Source organism: Sinohyriopsis cumingii, chromosome 14 (assembly GCF_028554795.1).
Source record: "Sinohyriopsis cumingii isolate HCF-2022 chromosome 14, ASM2855479v2, whole genome shotgun sequence".
NCBI classification, from domain to species: domain Eukaryota; kingdom Metazoa; phylum Mollusca; class Bivalvia; order Unionida; family Unionidae; genus Sinohyriopsis; species Sinohyriopsis cumingii.
The window spans coordinates 32,999,335-33,024,475 of NC_142974.1; the positions used below are offsets into that span (position 1 = coordinate 32,999,335).

Here is a 25,141-nt window from a genome sequence, read left to right on the forward strand (position 1 = left end):
TAAGTAACTTTGATTTTCATTGGTCATTGGTGTGTTAGGATATGGCTTGCATTAGCTCTTCATGTAAGCCATAGTTTGCATGAAGGCTTTTGGGAAGTTAGTGAATTAGTTTGAAGTGACAGTTAAATTAAAGGTGTGTGTGTGTGATTTGGCTTTTTAACATAGCTTTAAAACAATTTAAGTCATATCGCTACCAATCTACAGTGGTGCAGTTATAGTGATGTCTAACACTGGGGCATCATGTTGCAGACATGTAGCATCATGTCCCATTATCCTGACACTGACCTCTTAATGCTGAACACCTAGCGAGGCAGCTATTAGTACCTATTTTATATTCCTTTGGTATGACTCGACCAGGGTTCAAACCTGTGACCTCCTGCATATGAGGTGGACGCTCTAACCACTAGGCCACAGAGCGGTAAATAAAAGATATAATAACACAAGAAACAGTGATTAAATGTTTATTTGATGGAAAATAAATAATTATGATAGAATAGTTCACCTCCATGTCAAAAATCACAGTTCATCATTGAAAAAGACAAACCCATTTGTCACCTGCAAATATGAAATTCCATAAAGCATCTGTTTACAAGTGCCCCCAAAACTGAATGGGACTAAAATGGGTGACAAAATTAGAACAAAATCAGTTAAATATAATTTCAATACATGAAATGGGATCCATGACCTGGCATGCATTATAACAGGCATGGTGTTGTAATGAATGGCACAAAAATGAGGCATTGGTGTACATGTACATGCTGATATGAGAAGTTTCTTAATAACAAAAATATTTCATTATTCTTGTTTGTATATTTCTATATTTGTTCAACCTGATTTGAAATGTCTTCATTATGTAATATGATGACCTATATTAAGAGATCACCTGTCTTGAAAAAGATCATGTGTTGTTGGCAGAATGGTGATCTCAAACAGGTTCTACTGTTTTACTATACACATAATCAGCTCTTTCTTGCATGTTTTTTTTCTTCAAATTGTGATGAGGTAGTGTCATCCTTTTCAGCATTAATTCCACCTTTGTCTGTCATATTGTGGCAATAACAATATCATATCGACAAACATGCTTCATTTATTAAGGCTATTAAGGTTTTATTGTAAGTTTGGATTGCTAGGTTTTGAAATCAGTTCATGAATTAAATGATTTAATATGATTTTACACTGTTCTTTTGATAATCACAAATTACTTTTGTCTTGTTTCTTTTCAGTGTAAATAGGTGCACCAGTCTAAGAAAGTTCTCATATTCTGGTTTAAATTAGTTGTTGTTTATCATTGTTTGTTTTGCTATTGGCATTTTTGTCTCATTTCCTTTGTAATATTTGGGTTTTCTTTTAACTTTTCTGATTCATCTTGTTTTTGTTCAGTCTTCTGGTATTTTTAACAACAGTTAAATGTGAATAATATAATACTCTTAATCATTTTCTCAAATTGCATAAATACGATGACTTGTAAAGACAACCCATTTATAATTCATTGCACATATGTGATAGACTGGTATTGTAACCAGTTTATAACTCAAATATTTCAAGAATGTAAATTGTTAATAATAAGTTTTAGATGTGTATTGCATGAGAACAATATCTTCCAAAACCATTTTCAACAATTGTTGTGAAGAACTTGGAATTACTTGTGATTTTAGGTATGTACCATAAATCTTGCAAAATATATTTACATCTCTTTCATGCATACAGAAAAGAATATAAATATGGTTTGTCCTAGATACTTTTTCTACTCGCTTATGAGACAAGTCCAACTGCAAACAACACAGACCCTGATCTGCAGCCATATAATGTTCCAATAGATCAGGGTATATGTTGTTTGTTCTACTGAATACTACTAAATAATTGCATAGACCCAAATCTGCCAGTGCATTATACAACAGAAAATCTGTGTCCATGCAGTTTGCAGGTGGACTTGACTTGTAAAGTGTAGATTATACTCTCTACAAGAAATATGATTAACTCTTTCTATATTCACAGGAGAGTCCATATGTATGTGGAATCTGTGGGAACACATTTGCCAGATTGGAACAACTCCGCAATCATTCCCATGACCATATACTAAATCTGAAACAGTTGACTGCTGACAAGGGGCAAAGTTCATCAGAAAGTTTGAAGATCAAAGGTCATGACGAAAAGGGCAAAAAAGTAACTTCAAGCTCCTGAAAGAGTACATGGAGTCTGTTGAATAGAACTCTTGGTGGGCAAGACACAATGACACCTGACTATAATGTCATACCATTAAAACCTTCTCTAATCTAGGAATCTCATTTATTATTTCACTTTATTTTAGTTCTTGGCTGATGTGAACCAATTGTAATGTAGTTTCTCATCACTGAACATCCATTTGTTGTGTATTAATTCACTCTCTGGACACAGCCTTGTTGGAACATCCCTCTACATAAGGTTCCCTCGCATCCCTCTATATAAGGTTTCCTCACTTGTAAGTTGTAATGTTCATCATTATCAAGAAGGAACTTTGTTTGGAGCTCCTGGAAATCAAAGTGTGTCTACAGCCAAGGTTGAATGGTGTAAACAACAAATGCCTGACACAGTTATAATACTGTAAACAGCAAATGCCTGACACAGTTATAATACTGTGAACAACAAATGCCTGAGGCATTTATAATACTGTGAACAACAAATGCCTGACACAGTTATAATACTGAATGCATTTTACCACCACATTAAAATGTTTTAATCCATGTTACTTTGTTATCATGGCTGACTTGGGATTTTTAGGTAGGACAGACTCATTTCTCATTTTTGTGGATTTAAGGAGTAGAATTATTAATCATACATGTATCAACAAAAATATAAATATTTGCTTGTAAGTAAAGTCCAACTGCAAATTGCACAGACTCAGAGTGAAACAATGTATTGATGCATCTGTACTTTTTCCATATCGATAGAAGTAGTGAAGAATCAATTCAAAATGATATGCTATACAAGTTACTTCAATTTTCAACAGTCATGAATGATTCTTTGAACTGAAAATTCATTTGAGGCTTCTGTAGAGAAAACATGCACTCATTCCTGTCAGTAAAAATGATAAACTATTGATAACTATTTTTCTACAAATTAGCAAATGCATAGTGTCTACCTTGCATGGTTCAGAATATGTCCCCACATCTCAACCCTGCCAGTCCCTTGCTGATTATTTCATCCCTTCAGCACGCATGGCCACTGATACCTTATATCAGAGTAAATAACATATTTCCAATTTGTTTTCCACGTATGATATCAAGTACTTAACTGATCGTTTAATCACATTGCATAAAGTTTCTCTGTTACTCCGCATCTTGTCAAGTTGGATCAAATTTAAGGGCTGCACTCCCCATGTGTGACAGAGAAATATGTCACATTTTAATTATAATTGGTGATTATTATTTATTCAAGTCCATAGTAAAGCAATAACTACCAATCAGAACTAACTATAGTGTATTCACTGCATGACAAACTGGAAGTATTTGCATCCAAACTTGGTGCTTTTAAATACCGACCAAGAGAAACTTTTGACAAAAGTGGCTATTAAATAATCAGTAAAAGTACTTAAATCTTATTTGAAGAACAAGTTTGTAATGTCTCCTTTTACATTGTTATATGCAATCATTGACTGAATGTGCTGATGGGATTAAAAAAATCAGCACAGAATCGGCAAGGTACCAGATTCCAAACTGCACGAGTTATAGTCACCTTGTTGATTTGTAGAACAGGAGTGAGTGGGTGTTGTCAACAATTTTTTTTCACTGACAGAAGCAAGTGTATGTGGCTGTGTCAGTTATTTTGCATCTGTGGGCAGTACAATGTGAGGGATCTGTGTCAGTTGTTTTGCATCTGCGGGCGGTACAGTGTGAGGGATCTGTGTCAGTTATTTTGCATCTGCGGGCGGTACAATGTGAGGGATCTGTGTCAGTTATTTTGCATCTGTGGGCGGTACAATGTGAGGGATCTGTGTCAGTTATTTTGCATCTGCGGGCGGTACAGTGTGAGGGATCTGTGTCAGTTATTTTGCATCTGTGGGCGGTACAATGTGAGGGATCTGTGTCAGTTATTTTGCATCTGCGGGCGGTACAATATGAGGGATCTGTGTCAGTTATTTTGCATCTATGGGCAGTACAATGTGAGGGATCTGTGTCAGTTATTTTGCATCTGCGGGCAGTACAATGTGAGGGATCTGTGTCAGTTATTTTGCATCTGCGGGCAGTACAATGTGAGGGTTCTGGTTGTTAGTCATTTCCATTCCAACACTTAGACTTGTTCTAGATAAGATTTCCTTTGCACAAGGACACTGCACTGTTTCTTCTCTTTTGAAGATAGCACTGTATTGACTTCCAAATTTTAAGTGAAAATATGAAATTGGTAGTAAGATGTTTTAAGAATATTCATGTAGAGCAAAAGAAAGAGCATGGTGACCCTGAAATGGCCTAAAAGGTTGAATAAAAATCATGGACACCTACCAAAGAGTCTGTTTGAAAGTTGTTCCTTTTTTATCTTGTCAAGGATGAGAATGGCATATGAACTGATGTTAAATCAATATCTATCAGCATCCTGGAAATGCAACGTAACATAAATTATGGCACCACACTGCCACTGATCATCTCAAGATGAAAAGACCATGAAACCGGATATATCTATTTATAATGTATTGTATCATAGGATGTGTATCATGAATTGTAAGGGTATATCATTTCAACTTTTGCACAGACTCAGATCTACAATGTGCTGGCAGATCTGGGTCTATGCAGTTTGTTAGGAGTAATCAGTAAAACAATCAACATAGACCCTGATGTGCCATTGCATTATGTGTATGGTTGTACTCAACTTAAAGGCGCTCATATATGGTAGATTGTATTTTGGGTATGGTTACTCTAAGAAACCAACAAGACCAGCCCAGGGGTCCTGAGTGGCCAAGTGGTCTAAAGCGCTCTCCATTATGGATCACTGCCATCTCATCTCTCTCTGCATGGGTTCGAGTCTAGGATTCGGCCAATGTGGGTATGTGAGAAAACTTGCCAGTAGCTTCTTGTGGGTCAGTGGTTCTTCCCAGGGTTTTCCCGGGTTCTTTCTCCGCCTTTAATACTGGCCGCCATGCATAACCTATCATGTGCTGAAAAATGGCATTAAACCCCACAACATTAACAACAGACCAGACCAGCACCATAACAAAACCCTGTTGCCAGTTACTATTGGACGATTCTGATATACATCATTTCCATACTGGCTGCTTTACAGGGGTGTGATCCCTAACCTGTGTATCAAGTGTATGCTTCATTTCTAATGCTTAGCTAAATTTGACTTGTTGGATTGAAGACAGGTTTTGGCAGTATTGGTAATTTCTATCATTATGTTGTAGAGTTATGTCCCTTGCACAGACGGGTATAGGAGTGAGATAACATTATTGTATTCATCCAGTACATGTATATATGAATCATTTAAAAAAATAAATGAAAAATTAAAGAAAATTGCCTTATACTCTTAAGTTTGAAAGCATAAAATATTTTACATATTTATATTTTTATTATTTTGAGTGAAATCCAAGTAAAATGTGGTATTATTTTTATTAAGGCTATTTTAGAAAGGGCTACTAGAGTGGAATATGCATCGTACTGTTCTAGAAAATCCTACATTTGTTTAAAATTTCTGATGGAGGCAAATTATTTATGTTCAAGTTTTAAAAGGTATTGTTATATTTCTAGATGTATCATTCAATTAATGTACGATGATTGCTATCTTGCAGTGGAAAAATTTGGCGTCTGTGATTGCACAACCAGCGTGATTTTAAACTTATTGATGGGCATATATGGCTAAGCTGATGTGTGTGCATATGTGATGTCTGAAACTCTGTTTCGCTAGCACAATTCAACAATAATCAAAATAAATTCCATGTGTTATTGTAAAGATTCTGTCTGATTAAAAACATCCAGATTTGAATTATACTTTAAAAACATGTTGACTTTATACATGTACTTTTACAAGCATCACTCATACTTCCAAGATGGGTTGATTGGATCAAAGAATTTTTTTTTAAAGAAATAGATGGGATTTTTTACTTGTTCTTCAAATTATTTCTCATTCTTTTCTTAATTAATGTATACAAGCATATTGATTTAAGTTTTAAATTAGTGAAAACAGTATACAGTTAATTATTGTGTGATCCTACCTCTAGCGAAATTTATTCCAATATGATTGTTTTAAAGATGTGGTTGTTATGCTTGGCACTCAATTTTAATAGCATATTAGATGAAGGCAATGTATAAGAGAAGAACGAAATAAATAGATCAATTATTGTACAACTTTCCTACTTAGGAATAAGCCTTGCATTTAAAAGTTGGGTTTCTAAGTCTTAATTATTTTTGTGCAACCTAGTATGCATTTTTTAAATATACACTTATAAGTCCTGAGTGCACTTATTTTTACTTGTAATCCAGATTTCACAGTACAGTACAGTACATTATTTATCCAGATTTCACAGTACAGTACAACATTAATTATCCAGATGCCAATTATTCTGACTACTCACTTGTACAAACTACTTCCAAAAATCACAAACACGCACAATCAAATGTAATATATTTCAGTTACAATTACAACGGTATTATGAATTACTAAATTATCTTTTTAAAGTGAAAATAAATGTAAATATTGGGTCGTTTAGGATATCTTAGATACGTCAAGGTTGATATCGACAACCATAAATAATGTACCTATGTATACTATGTACTGTGTACTATGTACTTGTGTCACGTCTAACTTCAGACAGCATTGACTCATATATGCCATTGCATAATGTACTGGCAGATCTTGGTCTGTGCAGTTTTCAGGACTTGTCAGGGTCTGTATTATTTGTAGTTAGGTCTGTTAGATACAGTAGCGCAGTAAAACTGCTCAAAGTAAAACCCGTAGGAAAAAATTTCAGTTCTGAGAGCTTTTCAGTTTAGAGTGAATTTCACAGATGTGAAATAAATCTGTCTTTTTAAAAGTACTTTATGTGCCAAAATAGGGAGAGAGAATGTAATTATGAGAGAAAAATAATATGTACATGTGTTAAATTTAAAAAATGAAGAAAGCTGGGTTTTTTAAACATTTAATGAAAATTAGCAGAGTGGCATATTTTCACATCCAGACACATAAATAAGTACAGACATGTGCATACGAGTACAGTCCTCTTCTCAAGAAACTTGTAAGGAACAAAAGACTTTTATACCTTTGCTGTCATTATAACCCATACTCTATAAAATTCATTTTCCTGTACCATATTCTTCTCCTAGTTTCCTCGAAATAGGTTTTGGAAAGATTCATACTCTTGAATCGCATTCTTTCTGTCATGTAATGACGGTTCAAGCCTCATGACATTTACCTGGACGTTCTCAGATCTTGTCATGCAAATGAAGACAAAAAAGTTGTGGCTTCTTAAATACATACACGTAATGATTTTTCTCCTTTCAGAATCAATTGAGTGAATTTGACTTTTAAAATACTGTTTTATTGGTTTCCATTGGTACAACATCAAAAGTATGGCTGCATACCTGGATAATATAGCCCAGGTATGTAATTTGCTAAGAACTGTTTGATGGATGACTAATTTCAATGAATAGAATCAATCACAACTAGATAATAAGCATGTAACATAGTCATTTTTAAATGTCATAACTATAAGTGTTTGTTTATTAATAATTTACCTGAAAAACTGGCTCCTTTTTCTGTTGCTAAGTTTTCATAAGAGCCTGTTGTCATGCATAATCTGTGTCATCATATGCATCAAGTAATATTTTAACCTAGCAACGCTTCTTCATCGATAAGCTTACTACACTATTTCCTAACTGTAAATAATCTGGTCCACCAGGTGTTTGGAATTAAGCAGCTAAAATATATTTCCAAGTCTTAAGTGAGCTTCATTTGTGTAGATGTTTTTTTTTAAAGTGTAAAATTTAAATTTGGGATTAAAACTTGATTAGGTTGTCAGTTCAGAGAGGTTAAGAAAATTGTGATAAAGAAAGCCAAATAAAAGGATAATAATAAAGGAAAAGCTTGGGTCCTCATGCCAAATATGTTTTGATCCTACATGGATTCTGATATAATGATGGGTTCTGTTTTTGTGTGTGTGTGTGTGTGTGTATGTATATATATATATATATATATATATATATATATATATATATATATATATATATATATATATACTCAGTTGCACAGTGCCTGGAGCACCAGATTTGTGAAATCATATTGAGAGGAATCAACATAGACATTTTATTGGTCAATGCTTTATGTCCAAGCAGATAACTTCAGACCACAATTTTTTATCATCCATTATTATGTATAACCATGCATTATTGTTTAAATTTTCGTATAATTGATAGAACTTTCTAACTTTCTACACACACAAGCTCGCGTTTGTACATGAATTTCCAACTTTCTATGCCATGACTCAAATCAGAGAAGGAAGGTTTTGTATTCTTGTTAATTGGAGAATAAAAATATTGTAAGTGACTATAAATTACCTCTCTTTTTTCAAAATCTTGTAGACTTTTATTGTAAATGAAACTTATATCATATGGAAAAAAAATACATGAAGCATTCCCTCACTATAAGGCACTTCATTATATGACCACTCCTCTTTTAAAGCAAGTGTGGTCATGGATTGCATTAAGTGGCATTAAAATTATATGCATCATGTATTATATTACAAGGGATTCTCACTGAAATGTGGTACACTCCCCAAAGATTGGGTAACAGTAAATTAGTACTGTAGATAGATATATATCTATTTAGATAGATTGATTGGTAAATGAAATTTAAATTGGATTATAATAATATATTTTGGAAAGAAACTATATAAAATATCCAATTGCCACAAGTGTCCATTATGAAAGTCATGTTTATCACCTAAATACTGTAAAATTCCCATGAATGTTATCCTAAGTTTATCTTGGTTTAATTTTTGGATAAACTCTGATTATTGAATTATTCACATCTAGCTAAATTCCTAATTTGTGCACCCTTTACCAAAGTACCAATTATTATATTTGTTTCTTTGTTTTTTAATTTGAGAACTTGTGGTTACTAACTGTACATGCTGAGAAATCTTCACTGTTGACTTCTTATGATCAGTTCATTGCATGGTGCTAAGTTTTCGAGAGCTGAAAGCCCTGCTTCCAGGATCTCAAATATCAGTACCATCAAATCTCAGATTTTGATAATATTTCAAGCTTTTAGACACTTCTTATCATAACTTGTTTTCAGCGAGTAAAAGCTCCAAAGAAATGGCAATCTGATTGACCGTCACATTTAGGTCATTGCATCAACTACCAGTAAATATAATTTTGCACCTTTCCAAGCATTTAAATGTCTAGAGATGTAACTAGCTAGGGTTGTAGTCACTATCTCATGTATACTTAAAAATATCTATTATGGTCTATGATGACTATGTTTTTTTCACTGTATTTAATCACCGTCTTGCAAGCAGAAAGTAAGAAATAGCTATAGTAGTTCTGTTGTCTGTCACATTATCATTTGATGATTTTATTTTAAATTGTGTAGGATGCTTCAGGGCCATTTTTAAGTTAAGAAATGGTACTTCCCTGATGTGGTCATAGGCAGTTTCCATTTTATTTGTACTTAACACCTTGGTCAAGATTTTCATTTGGATTATTTCTGGATTTATGGTAGGTTATCCATGCTCTATGAATACAGTTCTAAAATGTATTTTTATTATTATTTATTGAAATAAGCAGCCTGCAGATTTTCAGTAATGGTGCCGTTTGAAGTAATCCAAAACCTAATTTTAATTAAGAGTGTTTTTAATTATCTTTTAAACCTGTGGGCACTCGTGTGTGTGTGTGTGTGTGTAATATAAGATTTACGATTTTACTGTGCTACGGTATATTCTTGAGAAACACCGTTATTTTTATGTAAATATTGATATCTATATGTATATATGCACAATATTCATAAAGTATTACTGTTGCAGCCGTTTCTTGTTAACATTGTTGTTGATGTTTGTCACATTCATGATAATAAAAAAAATATTCCATATATTGTTTGAAATTATCATTTTAAGTCTGCTTTCCATCATGTTCAATGTCCTTTGGAAAAGTGTAATTTCAATAGACCCTAACTTGTATGTAAACAGATCGGTCTTTACACATCATTGATTGCAACTGGATTTGTTGCATGATACACTGAGTTCGTACTGATGGTTATCTTCTTAAGCAAATGGTGACTGGTTCGCTTTTTTCTGCATCAACTCGTAGCATATTTAGCTTTCAAAATAGTGTTTTGAACAAGTGCCCTCTTTCATTTGGAAGTGTGACTTTCTGTTAGAAACTTAATCAACTGACTAATTCGAGACCTTGTTACAATTGACTAATTCGAGACCTTGTTACAATTGACTAATTCGAGACTTTGTTGCAATTGACCAATGAGACACCTTATTACAATTCACTAATTAGAAACCTTGTAAAATTGACCAATGAGAGACCTTGATACACATGTTGGGTATTGACTACCATGATGGCCATATGACATGGCTCAGAAGAAAAACTTGTATGTGCATGGTTTGAATTGGAGAAACTGACGTACGGTGTGAACTGTTGTCAGTGGAGTCTTCGATTATTACACCCAGTTATATTATTTGGCAGAGATAATGTTCAGTTTGATTGGATGAGTTTCAGCTGCATTAAGTCAGAGAGCAGAATGGTAGATACTGTCTCAATTTTGCTGCATGTGCCAAGGGTCAGTGGAACAATGGCCCTTGGCTAGTGAGGATTTCAATTGTCTTTGGCTAGAGAGGATGATGAGCCCATCCTAACAATTGTACTGATTTTTGACAATTTGTTTTAATAAATTAAATCTTTTTGGTTCTTCATACCAAAAGGCCAGTGGTCCTTCAGTCGTCTTTCGTGTGTCATCCATCAGCAGTTACAATTTAAAACAATTTCTCATAAACCACAGCATAAGTATCAACTAGAACATTTGGCATAAAGGGGATTAAAGTTGATACCAAAAATGTCAATTCTCAAATAATTATGGTCACCATTACTAAAAAGTATACAAAGCTTTGAAGAATATTTTTAAAAAGCGCAGAAAAGAATATGGCTAAATGTTACGTTAAGCAAGAATGCCTTTTCACTTTGCACAACAATGTCGTTTTCACATTAGATATGGATCCCATCTATGAAAATAGACAAGCCTTAAAATGTTGGAAAGTCTCTTACTAACCCAGATTTCTCAGCCAATTGCTCTTGCATTTGGTATTCATGTGGATGTCAGCCAAATGAGATGTGTCGGACTGGCTTGGGCCTCTTGTTCATATATGAGACTGCCTCTACACCAACGAACTCCCACCCCTCCAAAATCACCATAGTTCAGAAGATAGGCCTTTGGCATTAACATGTACATATTTATCATGTGAAAAGTAATGCTATTATTTTTTAATAATTACTTATTACAGTTACTAGGCGTAATGTCATTTTAAACGTAATGTATTGCCCAGCATCTGTCACTCATTACCACTTATCTTTCTCTTTATCACTCGTTTCTTTTTTTCTTTTTTTTTTTCTTCTTTTATTTACCTAGCAAAGATAGGACGATGAAAGACTGTTTATACTAGTTCCCATTTATGTTAAGTTGAGTTGGTCATCAAAACTGTTGATCTTGTTTAATACAATGGCCAGCTTTAAAAGCTTCGTAGTTAGCTTCGCCTTGCTCATGGATCATGATTTTATATAAAGGTCTGGACATTTTTTGAACTGTTTATAAACACGAGGAGCAGTTACGTTCAATCCAGCACACCATTACATCTTGACCCCTCTTCTTATTAGCTGGCAAAGTGAACACCAGTATATGTTACATTTTGTCTTTAAAGTTTTGACGAGAGTCAATAGCTATGGAATAACAATATACTCAAAGACTGACACAACACTGCATCATGTAACAAATATACATGGGCATTGCTAAGATGTGCTTTGTGTATACATGCTAAAGGCACTTGGCTTATATTTCGTCTGCACAATATTAGCAAAATATGTATTCACAATGACGTTAACAACCCAGATACCTAGCTTTGCAAGTGATATATATATATATATATATATATATATATATATATATATATATATATATATATATATATATATATATATATATATATATATATATATATATATCTGTGTGTGTGTGATGTGATGTGATTTTGATTTTTAACGTAGCTTTAACAATTTTTCAGTCATATCGCTACGATGTCTGCAATGTGGCAGTTTATAGTGATGTCTAGCACTGGGGCATCATGCCGCAGACATGTAGCATGATGTCCCATCCAGTCACATTATCCTGACACCGGGCCAACCAGTCCTAACACTAACTTCTTAATGCTGAGCGCCAAGCGAGGCAGCTGTTAGTACCCTTTTTGTAAGTCTTTGGTATGATTCGGCTGGGGATCGAACCCACGACCTCCCGCATCCGAGGCGGACGCTCTAACCACTAGGCCACCGGAGCGGAATATATATATATATATATTCACCTATTTTTTTTATTCAGTCCATTAAAGAAGGGATACATCCAGTTCAAATAAATAATAAGATCAAATCAAAGGTCTTTCTGGCGATTTTGGGAAAATGATTAGCTGCTTAAATGAAAATGTAGTTTTTCAGTTTTAACTAAACATATGTACTTGTGACAATCTGAACGTGAAGATCTGACGACGACCGCTTAATCCACACTAGTCATTCTCCAAACGCGATTATATAAAACTTGATCTGATTGGTTGATAAATTCACGATTAAGATAATGACGTAGGTTACCGGAATATGGCCCCAAGCGGTCGCTGTCTTATTTTCATGTATAACAGTGGAGATCTGATTTTAATCTGATTGGTACAGGCGACAAAACTATTATCAGGCGCTCCAGTGGAAGTCTTTCGTTAGACTCTGCACATGCTACTAGAGGAATTGACGCACATTCATTTACTGGATCAAGAGGCATAGAAATTGAAATACAACCAAACTGGGACCTCTACGGAAACAGCCGAGCGACTTTTTGTAAACAACCCGAAACGCATTTCCCTGACACCTGCGTTACACTTTGGTGCTTGTGACACCTCTCTAGGTTCCTCCATCTTAACCAAAGTATTGAAATATTCAAACTCAGATCTCTGTCCGCCACTCACCCACCCGATATGTTACGTCCATTAGTCTAATGCACATCACTGTGTGCTATCTAATTGGACAATGGATAATTGATACTTTCAGAACACGGTTGGAGAAAGCTGTCATTCATATTACATGAAACTACCTGACTTGAAGCATGGTGTGTGTGTGTTTGTGATTAGGATATTTAACATAGCTTTAAAAAAAAATCAGTCATATCACTACGATGTCTGCAGTGTGGCAGTTTATAGTGATGTCTAGCAATGAGGCATCATGCCGCAGACACGAAGCATGATGTCCAACCCAGTCACATTATTTATCCTGACACCAGGCCGACCAGTCCTAACACTAACCTCTTAATACTGAACGCCAAGAGAGGCAGCTGTTAGTCTTTGGTATGACTCGGCCGGGGTTGGAATCCACGACCTCCCGCTTCCGAGGAGGACGCTCTAATCACTAAGCCACCGGAGCGGTCTTGAAGTGTGGTATTTAACAGTCTAAATTAAAGCGGAAGTTTGATAAATAATGGATAATTGTCTGTAAAACTGAAATAAAATTATTTCTGAAATAAATGTTGTGCGTAAAATGTAATGATTATATTCCTAATATGTCTGACTCACTTTCTTCCCAGGGTCTGAGGGCCCCCAAGAACTGATATTGTAAGCAATGCCAGGAGAGGACTATACATTGATGCACCCCATACAGTTTTATCTTTCTTAATCATTCCATTTCCATGTACAGAATATACCATTTTTCCGGTTTTAATCTTAAATGTGAGTTCCGGATTCAGATATTAGCCATTGCAAGATAAGAATTATGTAAAACCGGTGATTATTTGAATTTTTTGTATATATTATTTAAGCAAAACAAACTTGATTTAGGTATGGCTTCCTTTACTGAGTTCGTGATTTATTAGGTTCGTGGTAAAATCATTATATAGTATCTATCTTTTCTTTTCAATTACTAAAAAAATCTGCAACAATCTGTCCTCAATTATATTTCTTAGCGTTATTCCTTAGAAATAAGGACCTGATGATAATGTAGCACGTAAGGGTACACAATAGAGGCCTTCTGTTGGTAGCGTGCGCGTGTGTGTGTGTGTGTGTGTGTGTGTGTTTGATTGTGTGTGTGTGGAAAGAGAGAGAGAGAGGCTCAATCGATTGAGACAGAAGCCAAAATGTTAAACATGAGCACAATGTATGAAAATTAAATTAATGTTATCTTCTTGTGCAATGGAAGCCTTGCGATCAATAGCACAATGCGTTTGTTTCCAGCTGCAGTTCCTGGGGCTAAGCTTCCTGGTCACTGTTTGGAAAGTGAAAAACATCGTGCTCTAGAATCGTCGTAAGGTGAACTCATTTACAGCCTGTGATTTGTCAGGCAAGAATTCTGGTCACACTACCAGCAAGTCCTCATAGAATCTCTATCAAATTTGTCCGGTTTGTGGACTTAACTAATATCTAGTTACCATATTTTCTTGGAGAAAAGGAACGTTGTTTTGAGTGACACATTGGGTTGATATTTTCGCCAAATGGACTAGGCTCAAGTTCCTCTTGGACTTTGTTTTTAAGGAAGGATCGGACTGTCAGAAATACGTTAATGGCGTGGTATTGGATGATGACGCGAGAAAATATTATTCCGACATCTTCAGCCGCCGTTTTGACCCTCGTGCTTTTCCTCAGAACGACCACATGCTTCACGGGAGACACTGTAAGTGTTGTAGTCATCGTTTATTTTCAAATAACATTACTATGTTTGGACTGTTAAGATTGCCCCATAAGGGCTTCGGGATGTATAAAGGCCCGATTCGCCTCTACATGTTGTAAAAGGCAACCAATGGAAGCCAGAGCGGGAGTGGATAAGTGGTTGGTGGTTCACACTTGCAATGCATACGGTTCAAATCTTATAACTGGATCAGCCTGTATCGCTTACCATAGTGTGTCTTTGGGAAATGCTCTATACTCGAATTTACCCGGCACTAAATAACCTAATTGTGTTGATGTGCCATAAATAACCAGATAAAAACTGTGATGATCAATTGAACTGAGCCAAGCAAAAGTATAATTACATTGCTTATGATAAAGGTTAGATAATATTTTATTTGCTCGCTACTGAGATTCGATCCTGGGTCAGCGAGTTACAACACCGATCGTATTGTCTCCTAGCACGAACAGCGTACCCTCTCGAATATGTGTACATCCCCATATATGATGAAACTGCATCGAGTACATAGGTGTCGTTCATAGCAGATACACTCGCATGGCGATATTGCAATAATTCTCTCTCTCTCTCTCTCTCTCTCACACACACACACACACACAGAGTTTCATGCTTGACTCGTTGGAATCAAAACATAAAAGTTAATGTAGAAATGTGCAAGTGTTTATTTGTAACGGTATATGATAATTCCATTTTTAAGCCATATTCACCAACTGAAGGTCAAACAGAAACAAAATAGTTTTTGGTTCAAATCCTTGTAGACTTATATTACACTGGAAGAGATGACGTTGGTGCTCTCACTCTACAAGTGAATGGTACGATTGATTTCCATAGTCGGGGTTAGGGGCTTAAGTTCTTTCTGAAACGAAATTATCTTTAAAATTATTCAGTTGGTATTTTATATATTATATTACCATCTCATTGAAGAAGTTGCATTTAATTAAGTTGTTTCATATAAAAGTCTGCAACATAGCAAATTCGATGTCTTGTGACTTTTCCCCTACATATCTCTCATAATAATGAAAATTCAGACTGTGACTTTGTGTACTGTGACTTTCTGTCAGTGACTATGTCCTGTGACTTTCTGTAAATGACTTTCTGTCCTTCATTCTCTATTTTACAACCGTTACTCTCTTTTGCTTTGAAAACAGAACTTGACGCCTGAAATGAAAGGAGATAAGACAGTCATTGGTGAAACTGTATTCCCCTATTAATAGTCCTCAACGGCAAAGTTCACACTTTTACTGCCAGCGAGTATTCAGAATTAAATTAAAGCACCTGCATGTAATATTGTGTCTGAAACGAAATAGGGTTTTAACCCCCACCCAGGTATTATATGCCAGAGCTAGACTTTCTTCGGATCCTCTTGGCGTTTGTCATTAATAGGGTTAGTGGAAAGATAAACTCTCATATATATTCCTATTCTGATCAATAGTAGGGCATTTATCAAAAGCAGATACAGCATTGTTAAATTAACCGTTATGTTATTACGACATTATTATCTTTGCCATTACGCTCTGCTCTATGCATATAGATTAATATATGATAATGTAAGACTGGTTGTATTTCACCAGTTGCAATTTGGTTAAATGATCTATTAGAAGAAGTCAAGGTAGAACCAGTCTAACAGTAGCACTATGTAGTGCTTGGTAACTTTCTAAGAATATGAAAGCAGGTGCTTTCAACTGGCATCGAAATACATTTCATGTGAGCAAACCATCAAAAATGTCATTCTCACTGCTATCGATAAACGTGACTGTCTCATAAAAATTGGGATTTACCCCCCAAAAAATTCTCAAAATATTTATTTCAAAAGCTTTTTCTGTGTAATATATATGTACGTTAGCAGGTTGTACTTCGTGTCTACATACATTAAGTTCACTAATCCACGTTGTTCCCTGGTCAGTTGCGTTGCCCAGGACATGCTGTATATGTTAGGTCAGGTCCAACTGCAAACAACATAGACTCTGTTCGGTGCGATAGCAGATCAGAGTCTATGCTCTTTCGTTCTACTGGTTAATCATAGCTAACTGCATAGACATGGATCTACCGGAGTATTTATGCAATCTGCAGTTGAATCGCACTTACAATGCGAGTATATACGATACATAAAACTTATTCTAATGTTGGAATGTTCGTTCCAATTTTTCGTGTTTAAAATTATATTCTGAATGTATTTGGTACATAATGTTTCAATTTAGTAATTGATTAATTAAAAAAAAAAAACGACGAAACACATGTTGCTGTGTGCAAACGTTAGCCAGACCACACGTGTTAAATTTTGAACTATGTGGATCAAATTTTCACACTTGATTCTGCAAACGTTTGCCCATGCGCAGAACGTATACAATCCATATACATATATATAAAAAGAACAATGTGGTGTGTGAATATCATCTGTGTACTACCATCACCATGGATACAGCAACCTCTGACTTGCATGGTTGTGAATAGTTTTTCTTATATTCCACAGCAATGTCAATCCAATGCGCATGTCTGCACATCCCTGATGAAGTACCCGGATGAACAAGTGTTTAATGAGGGGCCTTACTGCAAATGTCCAGGATGTACAACATCATGGCAAGAAGACAGACAATCACTTACTTGGCCACATTATGAACGAGGTATCAGTGTTATAAAAGCTATTTATTAGAGACCTACCATTTAATTTGCGCGCTGATGCTTGTGTGTATGTGTTGAGGAAGGGGATCTGTCATATTTTATTTTAAAAATTTCCGACCCAAAACAGTTTTAGTAAAATACTCTTGTTCTGATTTGCAAACAAAATGATCTTATTCTATATTTCATATTAGTTTTTAAAAAATGTATGGTCAGAAAGAAAATCACAGCCCACACCCAACTTCAAAGAAAATTTAACGTTAATGGTCACTTTCTTATAGCCAAATGAATCCAAAATCTTAAAAGCTCTATCTCATAAATACCGCATAAGTCGAATATTCAACACATTTTGGAGACTCTTAGTTTCGCCTGGGGAATCAGGGTACGTTATAGATTTTAACGGAAAGGCAAAAAAAAACTCTTTATTACAGAGGATGCTTTATAGCTTTAGATGAACGCAAGGTTCAAAAGAAACTAAATTCTTCTAAATTGTAAGAAATAAAAATTTGTCAAAAGGCCGAAACACGGATAAAGTACACGTAAAATGACAATGTTGCAAACCATTTGACGTGCTCTAGCCAGAAAATAACCTGGATCTAGAAATCGAAATAGAAACAATTATTCATTATTTATTTTTTTATTATTTTTTTTAACTGATAATTCACGGGAAGCCTCAACATGTGTGCTGTTTTTTGTTTTTTTTTAAAATTTGTAGACAGTTGTAACATATGAAGCGAACGTGACCATGTTAAAGTATAGACCAAGAAAACAAGTTTGATCCTGATATTAGCGCGATACTCTTCAGTTTCTTTTATATTTGCTATTTTGAGTAAAAATGAGACAAATTTAGGTAGGTATAACATCATCGTCGACACCACTCCTAACTACACGCGCATGTGAAAAGATCAACTCTCTCTCTCTCTCTCTCTCTTTCTCCTAACCCCCCCACCACTCCTAACCCCTTCTCAATCACAAAGGGCGTGACTTCATTTTCCATGATCCATGATAATCGTTATCAGCATGCCAGTACACCGAGCGGCATATGTGATTGAGGATCCCGTGGGGTATTTTCATCTGCTAGAAAACAAGAATAGCATGCATTTATAATATAGTTGCATCACTTCATCCTTTTAAAAGTAAGCAAAATAAATTAGTGAATGTAGTGGCAAGTCTGGACGAGCTAACGTACTGTACAAAAAGTTTTGCTTGATACAATCATTCATCTAGTGTCGTCAATATCTGAGCAGCGCACTTGGACTCAATCGAAACATATTCGCGGGCTGGATATTATCGTCTGGGCCCCTTCTCAATTTTCTTCACTTATCTAAATTAGGAACGGCACGATTCGTGTTATAGATCGGATCGATGCCTTCTTTAAAATTCTTGTCTATAATGATGTACATTACATGTTTATAACTTATGTTCCAGGAAACGATTTAAAAATAGTGAAAATTACACCTATAAAACCCGAATCCCATAATTGCTAGGTTATGGACTTCTTACACAATATGTTATTATTCTATGTTCCACTCCAGCCGACAAAACAGTTCAGTATCGATTTTGCATCCCAATAATTCCTGACAGAGACTGCAAGCAAGACGAATTAGCTGTTACCATGGAAACAGAAACTGATGGCTGGAGCCCGCACGTGAGGGAGGTTCGTTGTGCTTGCCCTGGGAATATGTATGAATTGGTTGGCTGGTGGCGACACAAGACACACCTATTCAACAATCTGACTGGTCTGTGGATCTATGAATATTACTGCGACAAGGTGAGGCAAAGAATGAATATAAGAATTGTACAATTGTTCTCTCAAATTTGAGGAGAATGATCCACGAACTAATTTGCATTGCTTTTTATTTCAAATCAAATCTTCCCCTCCCCAACCCCCCCCCCCCCAAAAAAAAATGCACACAAAAAAACCAAACCAAAACAACGGTTAGGGTAAATGCCATAATACATTTAATTTCTGAAAACTTAATTAAAACGTCTCGAGTTATGAAGAGTTGAAATTAAACATGTCATATAAACAACTCATTCGTCAGTTCGAGTTCAATCACACGGATCATACTCATATTTCTGTCTCGCATAAATAGCCTAGGTGGTCCGAATGACATCCTGCTGTAGTGATCAGGCCACAGGAGTTCGTTACAAAGAAAATTAGAAGTATCCGTCCATGAATCAAGGGATGGGGGTTCCATTCTTTAACAATATAACACAAGGAAATACACGAGTCCGCACCCTCGGTAGTTCAAACCCTGCTAGTTTATCCTAACTGCGTTGTATAATTTCCAACTTAAGCTAGTCGTAATGAAGAATAGTTCAATTTTCAAAACAGCTCGACACAGTTCGTTCAGTTTGTGACATATTAGAGAAAAGGCAATAATTGTTCGCCGATTTTGGTGTCAAAAACAATTATTGATTTTGGTAAATTTGGTGCTGATTGCTGGTTACATTGTTCCACAGTGCACTGTTAACTCCTGAAACATACTTATTGTTGAACTACAGACTCTAGGTTGTTCGGATCTTCAAAATCGGCGAACAATTATTGCATTTTCTCCAATATGTCACAAACTGAACGATGAGTGTCGAGCTGTTTTGAAAATTAAACTATTCTTGATTACGACTGGCTTAAGTTGGAAATTAAAAGACGCAGTTAGGATAAACTAGTAGTGTTGGAACTATCCAGGGGTAGGGACTTGTGTTTTCCCTTGTGTTATATTGTTACAGGTTAGAACTCCCCCATCCCATGATTCATGGACGGATTCTCCTAATTTTCTTTGTAACGAACCCCTGTGATCAGGCGGTTGATTCTTGATTTCTTTAAATTGGTGTTTAACGGCACAGCTGTTTAGTAGGTTATATTGAAGTAATGTACCTTACCCAGGAACACCCCACAGTAGCCAACCCAGACTGATCCGATGGCAGGATTCGAACCGGCACCATTTTGGTCTCGAGTCGAGCACGACAGTTAATGAGCCACAACGCTGCATTCTCTCCAAACTCGGTTGAAGGAAAAAACAAAGTTGTTCCATTCGGACCACCTCTACTATTTCTGCGATACAAAATTATGCTTCGGACTTATATACTTCAATTTATTCCAAACACCTCGACTATTTCTACGATTGGACCGAGGGGTTGCGAATGATAAACTAGTTCGATATATCCGAAACTCGTCTGTCAATCCTCGTGCCGTAAATAACCGAGCTGGTACAAACGGCAACTATTGACACATGCTACATTTTGTTTGTATCTTTTATAAGCCCCCATGTAATTTCCTTTTTGTGACATCACTTCATCGATAGCTGTTTCAGTTACTACTGACATACTGTTGACAAAGAAACAAATGAATATTTATTAAAATATAATTAAAAATACCTATTAGAAAATTTGTTGGGTTTCGTTCTCTTAATGTACTTTCTGTGGTTGGATATCAATTCCCGTTTCCTATTTCTATAAAACAATACTTAATAGTTCGAGTAGTTACCGTTTCTTCTGACATGAAGTCATACTCAAAATCGATAAATACGCTTTTTTGATGATCAGAATAGTGTCGAGTAAGTTTTGGCCTATCTCTGGGCTACCTATTCTGTAACTTCACCCACACACACAAAGAGCACCTTCTCATATGTTCTCAGTCGTTCCTATGTGTGCTCGCCTAAATAATTCGAGTTGATCTCCAATTAAGAAAAACGAAACCCATGGCGAACTATTGCTCGACATCGAAAATGCTTTGTTATGCCATCTTCATTGCTCTTGTCTACTCCCGCCTCGAACTTGGTTTGGGTTTTCAACATGAGAACGAGTTTTTTGACGTTTCTCGAACAAGGTTCTTAGTGTTAGGATGAAAAGAACCACAAGAACAGTTTTTACGTTCTGTAAAATTATTTCTAAATCATATTTACGGTCAAGATTTTGGTACTAAACCCGAAATAAGCAACATGCTTTCAAGACAAATGTTTAATGCACTAAATACCGTCAGCATGCAAAAATCGGAGCAGTTTATACATTCTATGAAAGTGGGCCCTGGCGACTTTAAGAGTCCTCCCTAGGACTTTTAATGACAACCTTACAAAGTAAAGTTCTTTGTGATGCTGTCCATATTCTAATTATGGTATCCTCGTTTTTGTTGTTATTGTTGTTATAGAGTTTAACGCCAGTATAAATGGTTGAGGAAGAACCCGGGGAAAACCCCAGAAAGAACCACCGACCTACGAGAAGCAACTGGCAAGCTTTCTCACGTACCCACATTGGCCGAACCCGGGACTCGAACCCACGCAGATAGAGGTGAGACGGCATTTATCCGTAACGTTAAGCGCTTTAGACCACTCGGCCAATCGGGGCCCCTCTTGTATCCTGGTATACATGCGCAGAATAAATAGCGCAGGTCCTATTATATTCCGCAAGGGAAAGTGGGAAGGGGGACAGACCCTATTTATATTCATGGTAAAGTGGGGGAGGAGGTCCTAATTTTATTCCCCGTGGGGACGTGTGGGGAGGAAGTTTATGTCCTATTTTTTCCGTTGGCAGGGTGACATGTTCTTATTGTTCTTTCCAGGAGAGAGAGAGAGAGAGAGAGAGAGAGAGAGAGAGAGAGTTTCTTATTTATTTGACTCTTGAATACGTGTACAAATCCTAGAGATGAAGGTCGATTTGAATAAATTGTTGTTGTTGTTGATGTAGGGTTTAACACCATTTTTCAGCACACGATAGGCTATACATGGCGGCCAGTAACTTCACTAATGGTGGAGGAAGAACCCAGAAAAAAACACGGAAAGAACCACCTACCCACGAGAACCTACTGGCAAGCTTTCTCACATACCCACATTAGCCGAATCTGAGACTCGAACCCACGCAGACAGAGATGAGATGTCAGTGATCCGTAACGGAGAGCGCTTTAGACCACTCGGCCACTCGAGTACCCTCTATTTGAATAAGATCAATATGTTCATTATTTACCTCACCCCATTCTCTCTCTGCACTGTTATCTTCTGGTTCTGTGTACATCTTCAAAGTGGAAAATAAAGAAGTGAATATTTATAATTACATTTGATCGAACGTTTGGTCTTGTTAAGAATTTTACCTGAGCCATGTTATCTGACAATTTCTAAAATATTTTCCGCATTTTCTTGGTAACTAATGATTACAAATATACAATCCTAATAAGTGTAACAATTAAACATATGCAGGACCTCACAGGGACTCGAACTCGGTTCTTCCTATACTTGCCTGGCGTTCTAGAGACTATCTGAGCAGGGTGTAATTACCCGCGACACAATCCAAGCATAGGCAACTTCCTCCAGGGTACGGACCGTAACATAAGATATTTTAAAGCCAGACCCTATGATCTAAATATGCTGATGAATCCAAACCACTGGTCGGATCCAGCCTGTGTGCCTTATTTTGCCCAACCCAGCACTATACAGGCACCTGCTACGAACCGATGTAGGAAGCTTTAAAGACAGTTCTTGAATCTTTTCCGCCATTTTCAACAGTTCTTATGTGAAAGTTTATATGTATGTATCGTGAATAACGATACATTTCATCGAGTGGGTGAAAATACTTGAGTTTTTCACATTCGAAATGAAATATGTTCGTTATTTACTCGGAAGAAGCAATTTTTCTTGGTGGTTTATGCTCAGTCGTATAGGTTTGCCAGGTATTAGCAGATTGAAGTAGCAGATTTGTATTCCGGGCAAACGCGTAAGCTGTTTACCGTGTAGGTTTTGCTGTTTTGTGTATTTTCGTACACAAAATACGAGTTCCCTATTCAAGGTAAAAATTCTCTTTCCCTATTCAAGGTAAAAAAGAAAACAAACAACAACAGGTACATATTAAATATATTGTAAGATTCAAATATAATAATATTGCAGGACGGGTAACCATGCTTACAACTAGAAAAATAATTGACAACACGGCAGATGAAATTCTTTGGTCATAATGTTTTCGGCGTCTATTGAATGAAATGAAGAAGAAAAAAATTATCAATTCAGTTATCAAAATTATTTATCTAAGAAATCCACTAATTCACGAACAGGCATTAAAAAGGAAATATGTGTTATGTTTGAGCTGATATTTTTTTTTTCTTCTTCAGCCCATCTGTGAAACAGACAAGTCTCTATGTGCCAAGATCTACATGGATAAAGAACATGAAATGACAGTGGGATATCATTTTCAGTGCGCATGCCCAAGGGGATACAAGTGCCCAAGTGATATTGAAGATGAAGATAAAGTGGATTACAGCAATGATTCCAGGGGAGTTTACGTGCCTCGGTACTGTCAGGCAGTTTTCAAGAACGCAAGGACTTAGAAACTCTTTTAGGGATACACAGTGTACACACACACACACACACACACACACACACACACACACACACACACACGCGCGCGCGCGCGAGCGAGCACACGCACACACACACACAACAACAACAATAACAACAACAACAAAATTTCAGAGGTTCTAAATACAATATATTGTAAGGTATTGTGGCATTACAATGATGTCACAAATGGACAAGAACAGCAGATTGTTGAATTTCCCATGAATTAAATATATCTCTGAACCAAAAGTACGACACGACAAATTCACACGCAAGTATAAACCTTCATACACAAACATAAGCCTCCATTGTAATTCAGGATTTCAAGAACTTACCCTCATTTCATAACTTTAATTATATTGTACGCTATCTGTTATTGGTTTCTTTAATTCCTTTAATTGCAATTATAGTAGTTATAATTAATGTATTACAGTAATTACGAGAGGGCAACATCTCGTCCAGAAACCTATATTAACGGTTAATGAATAACAGTACCTTAAACTCTTCCTGGACTTTCATTTCCAAATGATGCGGGAGGTCGTGGGTTCGATCCCCGGCCGAGTCATACCAAAGACTTACAAAAATAGTACTAACAGCTGCCTCGCTTGGCGCTCAGCATTAAGAGCTTAGTGTTAGGACTGGTTGGCCAGGTGTCAGGATAATTTGACTGGGTGGGACATCATGCCACATGTCTGCGGCATGATGCCCCAGTGTTAGACATCACTATAAACTGCCACATTGCAGACATCGTAGAGATATGACTGAAAAATTGTTAAAGCTACGTTAAAAATCAAAAAATCCAAATCGCATCCAAATGCTAGCCTCATTGATAAGCAAGATATGCGTCTTAATGCTTATTGTAAATTATATTATTGCAAATAATGCCTTTTTGTCGATTTTAGAAAAGCTTTTGATAAAGCGCGGCATGATAAATTATGATCGTCATTAATACGTAAGTGTATGAATGGTCAAATAGTAAATATTTTAAGAGATGTGTATAGAACCCGAAAAGCTGTGTCCGAACATCTAAAGGCCTAACTACTTATTTCCAATGCACAGTGGGTACAAGACAAGGTTCTGTTTTGAGCCCTATCCTGTTGTCCCTTTTCATCAATGGTTGGCTTACACAGCTTAAGGCTGAATGCGACAGAGGTGTATTTATCTTAGAAGATAGTGATGATATTTTTGCAATACTTTACGCTGATGTTGCTGCTAACCGTGCTGCTACAGTAGGGCTCCTGTACCAACAAATAAATGTCACTGAACGTTTCCGTGATAAAACTGATATGATGGTGAATCTCAAAATAACAAAAATCATTGTTG

At 36.2% G+C, this 25,141-nt stretch overlaps 2 protein-coding genes across 2 annotated transcripts in view; both read left to right on the forward strand.

Moving 5' to 3' along the window:
- The window catches only part of LOC149783535 (uncharacterized), a 73,059-nt gene extending 63,009 nt beyond the window's left edge, over positions 1-10,050 (forward strand). Inside the window, exon 12 of the mRNA XM_089931797.1 lies at positions 1,996-10,050. Within this exon, the coding sequence (XP_089787923.1) occupies positions 1,996-2,181 (186 nt within the window). The 3' untranslated portion in view covers positions 2,182-10,050. The remainder of the gene's footprint in view (positions 1-1,995) is intronic.
- A 4,372-nt stretch (positions 10,051-14,422) lies between these two features.
- LOC149783536 (U-scoloptoxin(11)-Sa3a-like) lies at positions 14,423-24,190 on the forward strand. The gene is made up of 4 exons (XM_089933130.1): positions 14,423-14,870; positions 17,353-17,503; positions 19,034-19,269; positions 23,593-24,190. The coding sequence occupies exons 1-4, from the start codon at positions 14,760-14,762 to the stop codon at positions 23,806-23,808; spliced, it is 714 nt and encodes a 237-aa protein (XP_089789256.1). The 5' UTR covers positions 14,423-14,759; the 3' UTR covers positions 23,809-24,190.
- Positions 24,191-25,141: the final 951 nt, after the last annotated feature.

What these genes read in the sequence shown, in the direction of transcription:
- LOC149783536 (XM_089933130.1), top strand. Translation starts at nt 14,760, where the DNA reads ATGGCGTGGTATTGGATGATGACGCGAGAAAATATTATTCCGACATCT. An exon ending in CATGCTTCACGGGAGACACT is followed by an intron (nt 14,871 to 17,352) that starts GTAAGTGTTGTA and finishes TATATTCCACAG; the next exon opens with CAATGTCAATCCAATGCGCA. An exon ending in TTGGCCACATTATGAACGAG is followed by an intron (nt 17,504 to 19,033) that starts GTATCAGTGTTA and finishes GTTCCACTCCAG; the next exon opens with CCGACAAAACAGTTCAGTAT.